Source organism: Rhipicephalus microplus, chromosome 9 (assembly GCF_043290135.1).
Source record: "Rhipicephalus microplus isolate Deutch F79 chromosome 9, USDA_Rmic, whole genome shotgun sequence".
Lineage (NCBI taxonomy): Eukaryota > Metazoa > Arthropoda > Arachnida > Ixodida > Ixodidae > Rhipicephalus > Rhipicephalus microplus.
The window spans coordinates 47,189,332-47,202,996 of NC_134708.1; the positions used below are offsets into that span (position 1 = coordinate 47,189,332).

At 44.9% G+C, this 13,665-nt stretch overlaps 1 protein-coding gene across 6 annotated transcripts in view; it reads left to right on the forward strand.

Moving 5' to 3' along the window:
• AdamTS-A (ADAM metallopeptidase with thrombospondin type 1 motif A) overlaps positions 1-13,665 on the forward strand; it is a 439,465-nt gene that overhangs the window by 389,855 nt on the left and 35,945 nt on the right. For 5 of the 6 annotated variants that reach the window (XM_075873573.1, XM_075873569.1, XM_075873570.1 and 2 more), the window contains 3 exons: positions 4,037-4,247; positions 6,504-6,668; positions 8,959-9,132. In XM_075873573.1, the coding sequence (XP_075729688.1) occupies positions 4,037-4,247; positions 6,504-6,668; positions 8,959-9,132 (550 nt within the window). The remainder of the gene's footprint in view (positions 1-4,036; positions 4,248-6,503; positions 6,669-8,958; positions 9,133-13,665) is intronic. The other variant, XM_075873572.1, reaches the window with a different exon arrangement.

Sequence of the window (13,665 nt, forward strand, 5' to 3'; positions counted from 1 at the left end):
AATTGGTGACAAAGCGGCGGAAGTACGAGCAGAGCCCCAGAAAATGTGAACCTGTTTTGTAGAACGGGGAACTATGGAACAGCGCGGACTTTGTCAGGGTCAGGTTGGACTCCAGTAGCATTGACAAGGTGGCCAAGTAGCTTAATTTGATGACATCCAAAAGTGCACTTAGACGAATTCAGATGGAGGCTAGCACAGCCAAATACCTCAAGAATGCCCGAATGACGCGAAAGGTGGCTTTCAAACGAGGGTGAGAACATGATGATATTGTCCAAATAGCAAAGGCAAGTTGACCATTCAAAACCATGCAGGAGAGAGTCTATCATGCATTCGAAAGTTGCAGGAGCATTACACAACCCAAACGGCATGACATTAAATTGGTAAAGGCCATCGGGTGTGATGAATGCTGTCTTCTCGCGGTCATCTACTGAAATTTGCCACTATCCGGATCGAAGATCGAGTGATGAAAAATACTTGGCGCCGTGGAGGCAGTCGAGCACATCGTCGATTCGAGGCAGGGAAAAGACATCCTTTTTACTGACTCGATTTAGATGGCGATAGTCAACGCAAAAGCGCCAGCTGTTGTCTTTTTTTTTTAATAGCACCACAGCTAGGTGATGCCCAAGGGCTGGATGAAAGCTCTATGACGTCTTTTTTGAGCATTTTCTCTACCTCTTTCTGAATAACTTGGCGTTCAACGTGTGAGACACCGTAGGGGCGTTAGTAAAGGGGACTGGCGTCACCGGTGTCGATACGGTGGGCTACAACACTTGTACTGTTGTAGGTCCGTGTGCTCAGATTTGGGTGCATGTTAAAGAACCCCAGGTGATCGGAATTTCTGGAGCCCTCCACTACGGTGTCTCTCATAATCATATGGTGGTTTTGGTACGTTAAACCCCACATATCAATCAAATCTATTACGACACTTGTGCGGCCCAGTGGAGGTTTGTCAATGTCAAAAATATCGATGTAGGAAAGCAAAACACTGCAGGGCTTCAACTTAAGAAAGGAAGAGGTCCCCGGATATCATTTTGTCCAGGAATGTTTTATTGTGCGCTGCTATGACATCTGTGGTCACAGTGTTTGCATCAAAGGTGAAGGAAGAAATTCTGCATTCATCGAAAGTTGAAAGCTTTGCTAGCGAGATGCCTTGGGGAAGAACTTGGACTGATGGGGAAAAGTTTAGCACATGAAGCAACGTCTTGTTGTTGGCGACAACTACAACAGTATGTGAAAGGGTTATGTTGCGGGAAAGAGTGAGGCCAATGAGGGGAGCTACCAAGTAGTCGCCATCAGGGACTGATGAAAAAGGCGACATAGGGACGTACATAGCAGCCCGAGGTGGAAGTTGTAGAAACTCCATTGACCATAGCCGGGTGCAACTAGCAGGAGGGGTATCACCATACAAAGGCAACTGGAGCCTTAAAACACTGGACAAACAATCGATGAGGGCAGAGTGACTGGTCAACAAATCAATGCCAAGAATAACATTGTGTGGGCAAGCGGCAAGAACAGCAAAGAGTACTGAAGTTTGGTGGCCAGCAACAGTACCACGGGCAGTGCACATACCAAGAACTGGTGTTCGGCTTCTGTTAGCTATGCGCACTGTTGGGAACACAGCAGGTGTCAGGACCTTCTTGAGGTGGCATCGAGGCTTAGAACTCATCACAGATAAATGAGCGCAAGTTTCGATCAGTGCTGTAACGACCAGGTTATTGATGAGGACAGCAAGTAAATTTTGTTTCGGATTAGGAGTTGGTAGAAGGTTTCGGGTGCCCGTCGTCAGTGCAGCGCCAGCTCCAGGAGCTGCACTTGTTAGTTTTTCGGGAGGTGACTATAATGAGCCGGTGAGCGATTGAGCCGAGGAGAGCGTGATTGGCAACCCTGAGGTGACGGTGACCAGCTGTAGAAGTTCCCCCTGAGTGAAGACGTTTGCGTAGGTGGGTTGAGATCGAGTAAATGAGCGGCGTGGTGAAATGTTCTGAAGGTGGTCATCGGGAGAGTATGGTCTATAATACTGTCCCCGATCCTGACTGCGGTCACTTGAATATCTTAGTTGGGAAGACCATTTGTTACGGCACTGATGGGAAATGTGGCCAATGCGAGAACAAGAAAAACAAATCGGTCGATCATCATTGGTGCGCCACTCAGTTGGATTGCGGTATGGGGGAGGAAGGGGGATCGTAGAACCAAAGAGGATGCGGCAACAAGTGGGGCAGCGTTGCGGTCATTGTTGTGAGCGGGAGTCCATATGTGCTGGGGCCCAAGGCGAGCAGATGGGGAAGGTAGCACGCACATGTTGGCAAACTCAGCCGGACGACGGCTTGAATCAGTGAAACGGTTGCCAAGTGGTCTTGCGCAGGGGCCGTACAGGTAGCAGGGGCCATGGCTTTTAGCTCCTGGGGAACAGTCCGTGTGATGGTAGAATTCGCGTTTGGGCATGGTGGCGCAGGATCTTAGCACGAGGAAGTCACAGTAATGTTTGGAAGGCGGCTGAAGCGCTGAGTAATCCGCCTGCTTTTAGCTTGCTCAAAGCGCCGACATACGGCGATGATGGAGTCAACCGTGGCACAATTCATACACATGAGGATGTTGATGGCGTCGTCAGCTATGCCCTTCAGCACATTTTTGACCTTGTCTGCCTCTAAAGATGTCTTTGTCAGACTTGCAACACAGGGCGTGCACGTCTTGAATGTAGGCGATGTAAGATTCAGTGGATGATTGAACACGCGAAGCGAGTTCCTGTCTGGCTGCCATTTCTCGAGTGAATGACCGGCCGAACAAATCGGGAAGCTTCTATTTTCACACATCCTAACTGGGAAGGTCTTCTTCGTGGGTCTCATACCACGCGCTTGCCGTACCCCATAGGTAGAAAATGATAATAGCAAGCATAAGCATCTCATCCCACCTGTAGTGCTTGCTCACGCGCTCATGGTGAGCCATTTGTCGAGGTCAGTTTTGTCGGTTCCGCAAAATGTGACGGGGTCTAAAAGATGGGAAGGAACCACAGGTGACGAAGAAGGAATACACTGGACGTACGGCGCACTGCCTTCAGGCATCGCGGCTGGACGAAGGTGACGTCCGCTACGGAGATCTAGAGTCGGGATGTTACCCAACACTCCCACCAAAAAGATCTTACGGGGAGTATTTATTTAGGAGTCGTGAGTTCGTAAGAAAGAGGTGTCACAGTGCACAGGGCACAAAGAATGCAAGACAACAGGGCAACTCAGGCTGAGCCCCACAACACTAATGTCACCGTCTTCTTTCATTAGGGGCCATTGCAAATGCCCCACTGGAGAGGTATTTCCACACCCGTGACAATATTGTAAAGATCTGCAATAATTTTTCTACCATTTAATTCGTTTTTACTAAATTAGGACAACATCCGCGGCTGTTATCTTGTGATTATGGTGCTAGACTGCTGACCCGAAAATTGCGGAGGCGAATTCGTGCCACGGCAACCGCATTTTTACAGATGCGAAATGCTAGAGATTCTGAGGCTTAGATTTAGGTGCACCTTGGAGAACCCCCAGGTTGTCGGAAATTTCTGGTCTCCTTCACTGTGCCGTCTCTCATGAACACATTGTGGTTTGGCTAAGTAAAACCTAAACAATCATTATGTACAATCAAGCATATATATGCATGACTGTACAGTCACATTCTATACAAGTTGCAACACGCTGTCTGGGCTTGAAATGGCGCCAACACTGCAAATCGGTACTTGAGTAGGAATAAAAAAATGGGTGAATTGAACGATCTTAGCGGTACTTTCTCAACAAATTTCATGTCTTTCTGTGTCATTGTTCAGGCTTGAGTCATTTTAACCACAACAAGCAGGTTGCAATTCATTTTGAGTGCAACTATAGATCTGGAGTAGGATGTCTCATATAGCACATATCTGAAAGGGGGTATCGTGTTAGAAATTTTGCATGCTGATAACTAATGAAAAAAAAAACGACAATAAAAGAACATAAAGTAATTAGTTTGTTGTCCTAATTGTCTACCGTTCCTTTTTCTCCCCTCTCCCCGATCGCAGGTGGCGCAATGGTGAGCCGTCCGAGTGTTCCGCCCGGTGCGGCAACGGCGTTCGAACCCGCAGTGTGCAATGCGTACAGCGCTCCGACGACGGCCAGGAGTCCGTGGTGCCTGACAGCCGATGTGAAGCGCGGGAGCCCAAGCCGCTCGAGGTGGAGAAGTGCGGCGAGCCGTGCCGCAACTTCCGCTGGGACTACGGCGACTGGCAACCTGTACGTATACACTCCTCACCTATGTATAGGTTCAGCTTATGTTTTACTAAAAAAAAAAAAAAAAACTGAGCACGAATTTCATCGCTACGCTAAAGAAATGTGTTCCTCTGGGGAACATGTTGGTGGATTCATCGTCATAGCGCCAATGGATTATGAAATTAAGTGTGAAGGAAGAAATTAATTAACCTTGTAATGCCGAGTAAGTGCCCCCTCCATTTTTTTGGGAGATCTGAAATAAGCATCAGTGACCGCTCAAGCGCCACCTCCCCTGTATTTTTTCCCGTGCGGCCACTGTTTTTTCGAGATGAGCATTGCTTGTGTAAAAGGAATCGCAAAAATGAGCACACTGAATGCGTATCTAGCATTGTTTATGGAATGCTTTATAAATGAAGCATTTCATTAGGAACACGGATGGGCATTTTTTAAAATCTTTTGCAGCTCTCCCGGCGCTATATTGAATTTCAGTCCGGGACCGAGCAAGTGCCCTGCTTCCAAATCTGGTCGAACTATCCTTCGCTGGGGAGAGGGTGGGATCGCTCGGCATTTTATGGTAGTTTCATTTATTTGTTTTTGCATTTCCTGCTTTTGTTTTTTTTAGCATTTATTTGCAGTGAACTGCAGAATGAAAAAAAATTATGGAATTAGGAAATAAAACTAGAATCACATGTGACAATGCAATGGCGTTATGTCTTGTTCTCCCACTTGTTTACAAAATGAAATTTAATCGAAGAAGTGATTTGGGAAGAAAAATGAATAATCTAGCACAAGGAATGTTGCCAATTACACAACCGTACATAATAACATAACTAAAAAAATGTGTTCCAAAGTATGTGTCCTGAGTGTAGATAAATGATGGTCCACGAGGTGCTGTGCTTATGGAGTGCAGCACGTCGTGGAGCTTCCCAGACAGTTGAGAATTCACCCAGAATTCTTTGAATAGCAAACAGAATGTGTTTAATACACTAATGTTCAGTATCCGCACTGTTTTCACTTTATCTTTGATCCTTGAACTCGTTCCTCATTTATAGTCAAATAAGCCTGCTTATTGGGCTGCCTTCACAGCATTCGGTTTCAGCCTCTCCTTTATATTACCTCTTTCACTACCTGAGTACGCTGAGTAGCGGACAAGGCTGAGTAGTGGACAAGACTGTGTAGCGGACAAAGCTTAGTAGCGGAAAAGGCGGAGTAGCTGACAAGGCTGAGTCAACAAGGCTGAGTGGAAAATGCTGATTGGAATATTGTGGTTGTCGAACATCACTGCACAGCATCTCGCACAAAATTTTTTAACACATAAATAAGTGTTTAATAGGTGCTTGGTTTTCCCATGAGTAAGACCTTGTAGTTTCAGAGGCTATATCGACGTGTAGGTGGGAACAAATGTAATCTTTCCGTGTGAATATTTTCGGTTTAAAGATGTCATTCTGTATAGATGAATGATATCTGCCAAAAGGCTACGAAATAAAGTATGATAAATTAATTTTCTCAGCTCTCACTGCTGAATTCTCGTGTCGATGTTTTCATGCTCACCATGTGGTCAAAGTCAGTTAATGTTTATCGGCGTGCTTTTCCTCATCGCACGCCTAGTTAAAACCTGGCTTTCCGGTGCAATAAAAATGTCTCACAGCTGTTAAGAAGAGAGCGATACCAAAGGAACAACTTGATGCTTTTCGGTGGTCATATTTTTTTCATGTGTAGCCTTAATGCAAGCTTTCTCAAGTGCTGCTTCATCCTGTTTCCTCTTGTCACCCGATGATCAAAAGGGTTTGGTTGGTACTGCATATTGTAATACAATGTAAAACGCAAGAAAAAAAATGTAGATTATGGAAAGCTATACACCCCAGTGGCGTAACGAGGGGGGCACACCGTTCTCCCCCCTTCCAAAATGTTTTTGGCCATGGCATGCAGAATGAAAAGTTACCATTTTGTCGATGGAGGGTGGGATGGGACAGATGTCAATACACTCTTCCCCTCCCCCTCCACCTCGCCCAAAGGAAGTTGCCTCACATTCAATAAAGTTGAGTCATTCAATAATTTGAGGAGATGCCCCCCCCCCCCCCACCAAAAAAAAACAATTCGGCCTATGCCCTTGATGTGACCACTACCAATGCGTAGACTGTTTGTACATGCTTCCTTGTAATTTCTCTTTTTTGCACTCTAGGTTTGATTCCAATACACTCTTTCCTGTTATTCACTGTAATAAAGTAAAAGAGCTCAAATATGGCGTATTGTATTTTTTTTTCTTTTTTACACTTTCAGTGCAGCAAGACGTGCGGTGGTGGCGAGCAGGCTCGCTCGGCTGTGTGCGTCAACGAGAACCAGGAGCGACACCCGGACTCTCTGTGCGACCTGTCGGCGCGCCTCGTCAAGCGACCCTGCAATCAGGGCGACTGCCCACGCTGGGAGCTGGGCCACTGGACAGAGGTGAGTGCTTACGAGACACCAGGTGCACAGATGGCCTCGCTTATGAATCTGCAATAAGGTGTATAACACAAGCACAGTTGCAATTGTGTAAAAAAAAAAGTCACAGTTTGACAGTCGCAAAAGGGCGAAGCAATGAATCCGATAGCGACATGTTGGAATGTTTTATGAAGCAAGGCTAGCATTATTAGCAGGGATAATAATTGTAATAAACATAGGCTTGCTAAGTAACAAAGTTTCCTGTGGCGCGGCCACAGTAGATGGCCACAACAAGGCTAGTGCGTAGTGACGGTGTTGATATACGAAGTGAGGCTAGCAGTCAACTAATTTAGATCCGATTCCACGTAATGCTACAAAACTCTGGTGTAAGAGAACATGGCCACTCCAGGTACTCTCTGTAGAACCTCCCGCCTGCTGTGGGGGCACATGATTGTTGTTGTGATAGCGTGGCAACCATAAGCGTTTTCTCCACCTTGTTCGCTTACGAAATAAGCGTGCACACAAAGGGTCACGTCCGGAAAGGTGATGCTCGCTCTTCATAAAGGTAGGCTGGTGCATCCTTCCCAGCATATATAGGAATACATATACATGTACAAGAATGACGGTGGTGTTGGCAGTGACGCCAAAACCAGCCGAGACTGCCCATATAATTGCTATCGCAATAATAAACAATGGCAGAATCTTACAATATCTGTATTCTTAGTGGCCGCCCATGCTTCTTTTTTTATTTCTCTACTGTTAGAGTGAAGTGCCCGTCATTATCAGAACCTTTTTTATTGGGACCTTTTTTATCTCTCCTTTCTTTCTTTTCCTTGTTTTATTCTTTAATTTGCTGTTCTCTCGCACTGTCTCTTAAATCCCCATCCCCCTCGAGTTTTTTTCGATTAAGGTGTTCTCACTGATACAGTTATCGTGCGCTCATCCCTCATTTTCCTACCTTTGCCGCCAACGTTCTCGCTTTTTCCCCTTTTCATTCTTTTTTTAATGAATAAAGAATCACTCTTATTATCAGCACATTGAATTTGCAATGCCTTGGGGAATAAAGAATTCCCCCCATTTGTTTGCGTACCGGTTCTAGTAATGCAACTCCCCCTCCGTAGCGAGACGGTGACTGCTTTCGTCTCTCTCTGTAGTGAGGCAACGCCTCCCAACACTCAAATTCCTGTCAACTCGCTTGTGATAGATCTGTTTTTACTTTTATATGTCAACACGTGTGTTCATCACATCTGCTAAACAAAAGCCCCCCCCCCCCCCATGTGTCCCGAGTGCATGTATTGAAAAATGAAATAAAAAGAGATAAACACATCTAGTAGCATTAATCAGCAACTATACATGCAGCTGTAAAAAATAATTTTCTTCAAACCCATGTGGTCTAGCCCGGACCACAAAGTTGATGGACCTCTTAATAATGTCTATTCACTCACCTATTCGGATAGTTTTGAACTTAAGAAATTATGAAGGATCATTCATCAAAAATGATGAATGCTCAGTCCTACAGTTCATGTAAACTATACTGCTCTGTGCTTTGTGTTTATTGACAATTGCCATGTTTTACAGACATTCTTGTGCATGACTCTGTAGGGAGTAGCATGAAATGAATGTACTGAGCTATCAAGGCTTGTCATACCTGTGATGTGTGTTTGCATATTGAGCTGCATGGTTGTCGCCTGTGGCATGCGAATCGAATGTTATCTTAGTTATAGCATAGTGTATAATACATGGTAGACAGTTATTCGGGTATTCGTTTTTTAGTTTTTTCTTTTAATTGTCAACCTTAAGTGCTCTGCAGAGAAGTCCTAATGAAACATAGAGGTGAGTCGCAAGGAGAAGTTTCTTCACATAAAAATGCCTTTTTGCATTTTGCCATATAGTATGATTGTGGTAACACACAGTAATGATCGTGCGTATCACTTTGCAAAACAAACTATGTCATTGTTCAGCATTGTAAATTTTAGCTTTCGTTTTACCTAAGTTGCACTGCTGACTCCAGTCATGCACAGGTCTAAGGGGCAGGCGGTTTCTGCAGGAAGGGGGGGGGGTGTAAATAATATGTAACCGTGCTTTCGAAAAATTCTTTCGGTCAAAATTTCCAGGGCCTTCTACTACAGCATCCCTCTAAAAATCATATCTTGGTTTTGCTTGGCACGCCAAACCTCGACGATTGTTACTGTAGTGGTAACTTTTTATTCCTTGTGTAATATAGCCTAAGGTATTTTGGCGGACCGCGATTTCGTGGCAGCACGTTCTGATGACGTCGCATGTGCGCGCGTATCGTTCAACGTCGTGGGCGCAGTGTTCTGTGACGTGCGGCTCTGGCCACCGGAAGCGCCCTCTGTGGTGTCACCACGAAGACCGCGTGGTGGCGTCCAGCTTCTGCCACCCGACACCGCGACCGCAGGACACGGAGCCGTGTGAGATGCCGCCATGCGAGGCACCCGCCAGATGGCACCTCGGCGAGCAGGGACCCGTAAGTTACCGGCGCAGTATTGGGAACACTCGTGCACTCAAAAGGCAATAGAGCAGCACTTAGTTTCTGGTCTACAGTATGGTGAAAGGCTCATTTCCACCTGGGACTAGCACCCGACGCGCGACCAAGTGATGGCAAAAGCGCCTGCTTTTGCTCTGTACCTTGCTGCTCGATTTTTCAGCTGCGTGACTACAATCGCAAACCTCTGGACAAATCACATGCGCTAGAACAGGACGTCAGATAATTTTGCAGGCCAATAGCAATGGGAGCAGACATGGATTTTGTGTGGTAATAGGTATAGGTCGCACGCGGGTGGGAACATTATGTCGCATTTGGTCGGAAAAGCTTGTGAGAGGGCTAGTTCGAACATACTGTAGGCAAAGGCAGCGCTGCATGCAGTTTGTCTGTGTAGTTCAGTCTTTTTTTTTTGTCCTTAACTTTGCAGCATCGTGTTTACCTACAGCAATTGTTCAGTCGACGGGGGGGGGGGGGGGGGGGGGTCTAGTCGCTGGTGTGAACGACGAGACTTGGGTGCCTGAAGGCCAACTGCAACAAATATCTGTGGCTCTCAAAACAAAAAAGCTGACACAGAGTTACAATTTAGGGGAAAAAAAAATGCCCGCTTTGCCCACAGAATCACGGCATGCCTGGCCTTCACTTGCGAAAGACAGTCGTGCTAACTCGTTTCCGCTAAAATCGTTTCTACTTCTTTTCAACTCATGTAAGTACTACACGTATAAACAGTTAAAGATTTGTCGTTACTGCATAAAACATAACGTTCAGCTGAGCAGTTACTCCGAAATTCCCGATAAAATTTTTCCTAGACATTGACGTTTCCCACCTGGAACCAGTGACACAAATATGTCTCTGTAAAGCAGAGTCAACTACACTTCAAGAAGTCTCTGTGATTTACGACAGGAATATTAATAGCGTGTTCGACGTTCATTGCGTTTTCATAACTGAGGGACCGCTCTCTGCTCTACCATTTTAGGGTACCAAGTACCCTAAATCTTTAAACACTTATTGTGATTCCACATCTTCTTCCACATTACAGCAGAGACTGCTTATGGCATCCCACAGTAGAGTGTGTCTAGTACTCTACAGCGTTCACAGTTTTTTCTTAACAGATTTGAATGACTAACTGGGACAGCTTATGGCTCTCGTATAGTACTGTACATATACTGCACTAAAGCATTCACAATTTCTTGTGAGCACTGTAACCAGAATGGTTCAGTGCTCTGGCATAGTAGAGTATGTGTAGTACTAAATCGCCCAACATTATTTTGAACACATGTACTTACGCAAGTTCTCTGTTGGAGCGTCAGCAATGATTAATGATGGGGCAGACATTTGTTTTTTAGGTTGTAAGTCAATATAGATTTACATAATATAACATATAGATCAGATTTACATTTATTGATCAGTTCAAAAACCAGCTGTTGGGTGAAATGAAGGAAACGCGAGGTGTGATATGCTTCCCCGAGTTGTTTCTGGACTGCAGAGATTATAAGAAGATGGACGTCTCGAAGTTAAACTTTTCTTCACATCTGGGCTATTTCGCACGGAAAACACATTTGCAGAAGTAGAATAGGCGACTCGGAGATCACTCCACGAGAAACGTGTAAACTTGAAACTCATTAGTCGGAAAAGTTACTACCTATACGTAAGACCTTCAAAGAGCAATGAAGAAATAGTTATATGAGTACATTTCTAGAGCTCGAAATTAGGTAAGTGATAGGTTGCTTTGTTCAGGTCATATTGACCTGTCAAATGACGTGATGATCTTTGCATGGCACTACGATGTTTCTTTCCCAAACTTCTATGTGTTCATAACCTAAGTGAGCATGCGTAAGGTGTATGCTTGCCGTAGCAATTATTTGCGTGAAGTAGGCTAGTAGAACATTACATGCGACTGCATGCAGCATGTTTTGTGTGTATTTTTGTATTTTGTTTCATACCGAGTTGCACCCTTTTTCACCAATGTGGCATGGTGAGGACACTGCAGAGAACGGCCTGTGTATTGCAAAAACTTGCCTGAAAGACACGGCCCAGCTAGCACACCATTCGGGCTACACTGTGTGATAAATCAAGCCACCTGCCTCAGTCTTGCATAGTTTTTTTTACCGATCTGGTCGCTAACCTCGTTAAAAGACACCTCGCTAGGTTTAAGCATCGCAAGCAAATCAGCGCATAGATCGTGGCGATGGTGTTTGTAAAGTATGAAACAGAAACGGTATGGCAACTGTTCAACCAAGTTCAACTCCTGCTCTCTTGCGCCGTGTGTAATCTAGACCCAGGATAAGAAGACCTCGAGTGGCTAAACATGTTTCAATGAAAACCAGGCATGAAGGCGAGTGTGGAACAAACACCACAATGGTGAGTGTTCTTCACTCGCCGTCATGGCTGCGACCGGCACTGACTAGCACTCCCAGGTTCGTGTGCACAAATAGCCGACAATGTGGACGGAGGAATGAGTGCCGCTATAGGCTAATTGCAAATAATATTGGACGCGTAATCTGACGGTTGCAGGTGCAGTGCCTACCGGCGGCAAGTTGTCTTTTCGTCTACTTGAATTTCTTCACTGCTTTATTACAGTTACGGCAATACACTTAAGAAAGTGCGATTTATGTTATCTGGATCTTCCTTGGTTTCATTATTTACTGGTTCTCGTTAAGGTTGTGTCAAGCAAAAGAAACTCACCCCTGGAAATTCCTGTCCTTCATTGAATATGTTTTGTATGGTAATACGCATTGCTAAATATGTAGACACATTCGCAAGTACTTCGCAGTAATATTCGCAATAATATTGTGTACGCATATTCACATAACATTGTTGTATCTAAAGTTAAGCATATAGCGATGTCCAGTGTAGCAGATGTCCCGATTGGCTTCGTCGCTGAGCGTATAAGAGAGATGGTGCAAAAGAGCTGCAGGTCGATAAAATACCTTGCTTGTAAAAGCCTGTGGCATCGCCTGCTCAAAAAAAAAAAAAAAAAAAGAGAAAATGGTTAATCCCCCTATACAGGAATTGTTGTAGCACGAAAGTGAAACGCGTCTGCACAGACGTGGTTGAGTGTTCATTGTGCATTGTTTCAGCAACAGCAACAAAGTGCAAAGTCAGGGTAGGCACGGTAAGCAGCTTGAAACGTGCAGCGCACACCTCTAGCAGAATGGGCGCACAAAATTAGCATACACAAGAGGAGCATGCATTAATAACTGTCACAGCTCGGTACTTGAAGTGCGTTGTGCAAACAGAAAGAAAGATGCTCGAAGGGAGCGCACAAGTATACACAATAGAAGTGCAATCAACTGTCACAATTTTTACTTCGTCGTGTGTCAGCAGCGCGCTTCATTCGCAAGCACGGCTGCGGCAGTGAAAGAAGTGACCTTCATTCTCTCCCGAATTATGGTTCTGACAACTGGATAAGCCCACGTGCAGGAGAGACCATGCTCCGTGAAGGCAAGAACCTTTAAAGCGCACCCAAGGCGAGCTCGTCTTGCCAACTTGCTAGTGATAACGAAAACGCGCTACAGTTTCGAAGATCTGAAGACTGCCAATCAGTTTATAGTGTATGTAAATGGCTTGCCATTAGCATATCCTGCAACGTACGCTCCATGGCACAGTGGTTAGCGCCGTGCACTGCAAGTCGAGAGGTTGCTGGTTTGATTTCATGTGACAGACTCTTGCCGTCTCGTTTTTTTCTTTGCAATCTGATACTATACATTTTACAATGTGATATCCGTGATGGCAATATGTTGGTGGAGTCATGAAGGACCGCGGCGTAAAACTCTTTTATGTTAAAGTTGTGTTATATCGTTGCCTTTGATGATTACACGAGTCTCTCCAGAGAGATGAATCCACAGCGTGCTTCCTATGGCGAGAGTGGCACATCATAAGAGTAAAGGGTCTGGGTGGGCACCTCAAAGACTGCTATACAAGTGGGCGCTTGCGCATAATGCATGATGCAGAACACAGAAAATCGCCATGGCTAAAACAAGCATCCTTCCATGCATGTTCATTTTGCCATGCATTCAAGCACTTACTAACATAATGAGCTAAAGCTTACTCATATTACAGAAGAGAGATTCCATTTTGGTGATTTGGTAGTATACTATAGTAACAGAGAGAAAGAAAGAACACATGTGGACATACATGTTTCGGATGTACAGTACTCACGGATTCAAATGCAATGTAAAGTTTTCCAGTATACCGACTGGTATGCACGATTGCTTTAGATAACCGCATCATGTCGTGACGAATCTGGTCTCCAAACACAATGTTCAATCTACGTGTTCGCGTTCAAATTATGCTGATATGACCCATACTGAAGACGGTAGGAAAGAAACTGTGCCCGTAACTTGCTCCTAAATTGTCCCCTTTGAGTCCGTGAGCACTGTACATACATACGTACGTTCCTACATGCATACATACATACACATCTGTTACTTTTTGCAACCAAATCAACAAAATGGAAGCATACAAATTCGTCTAATTGTCTATGCTTTCATAGCAGAAAGATTATTTCCTGAGTTA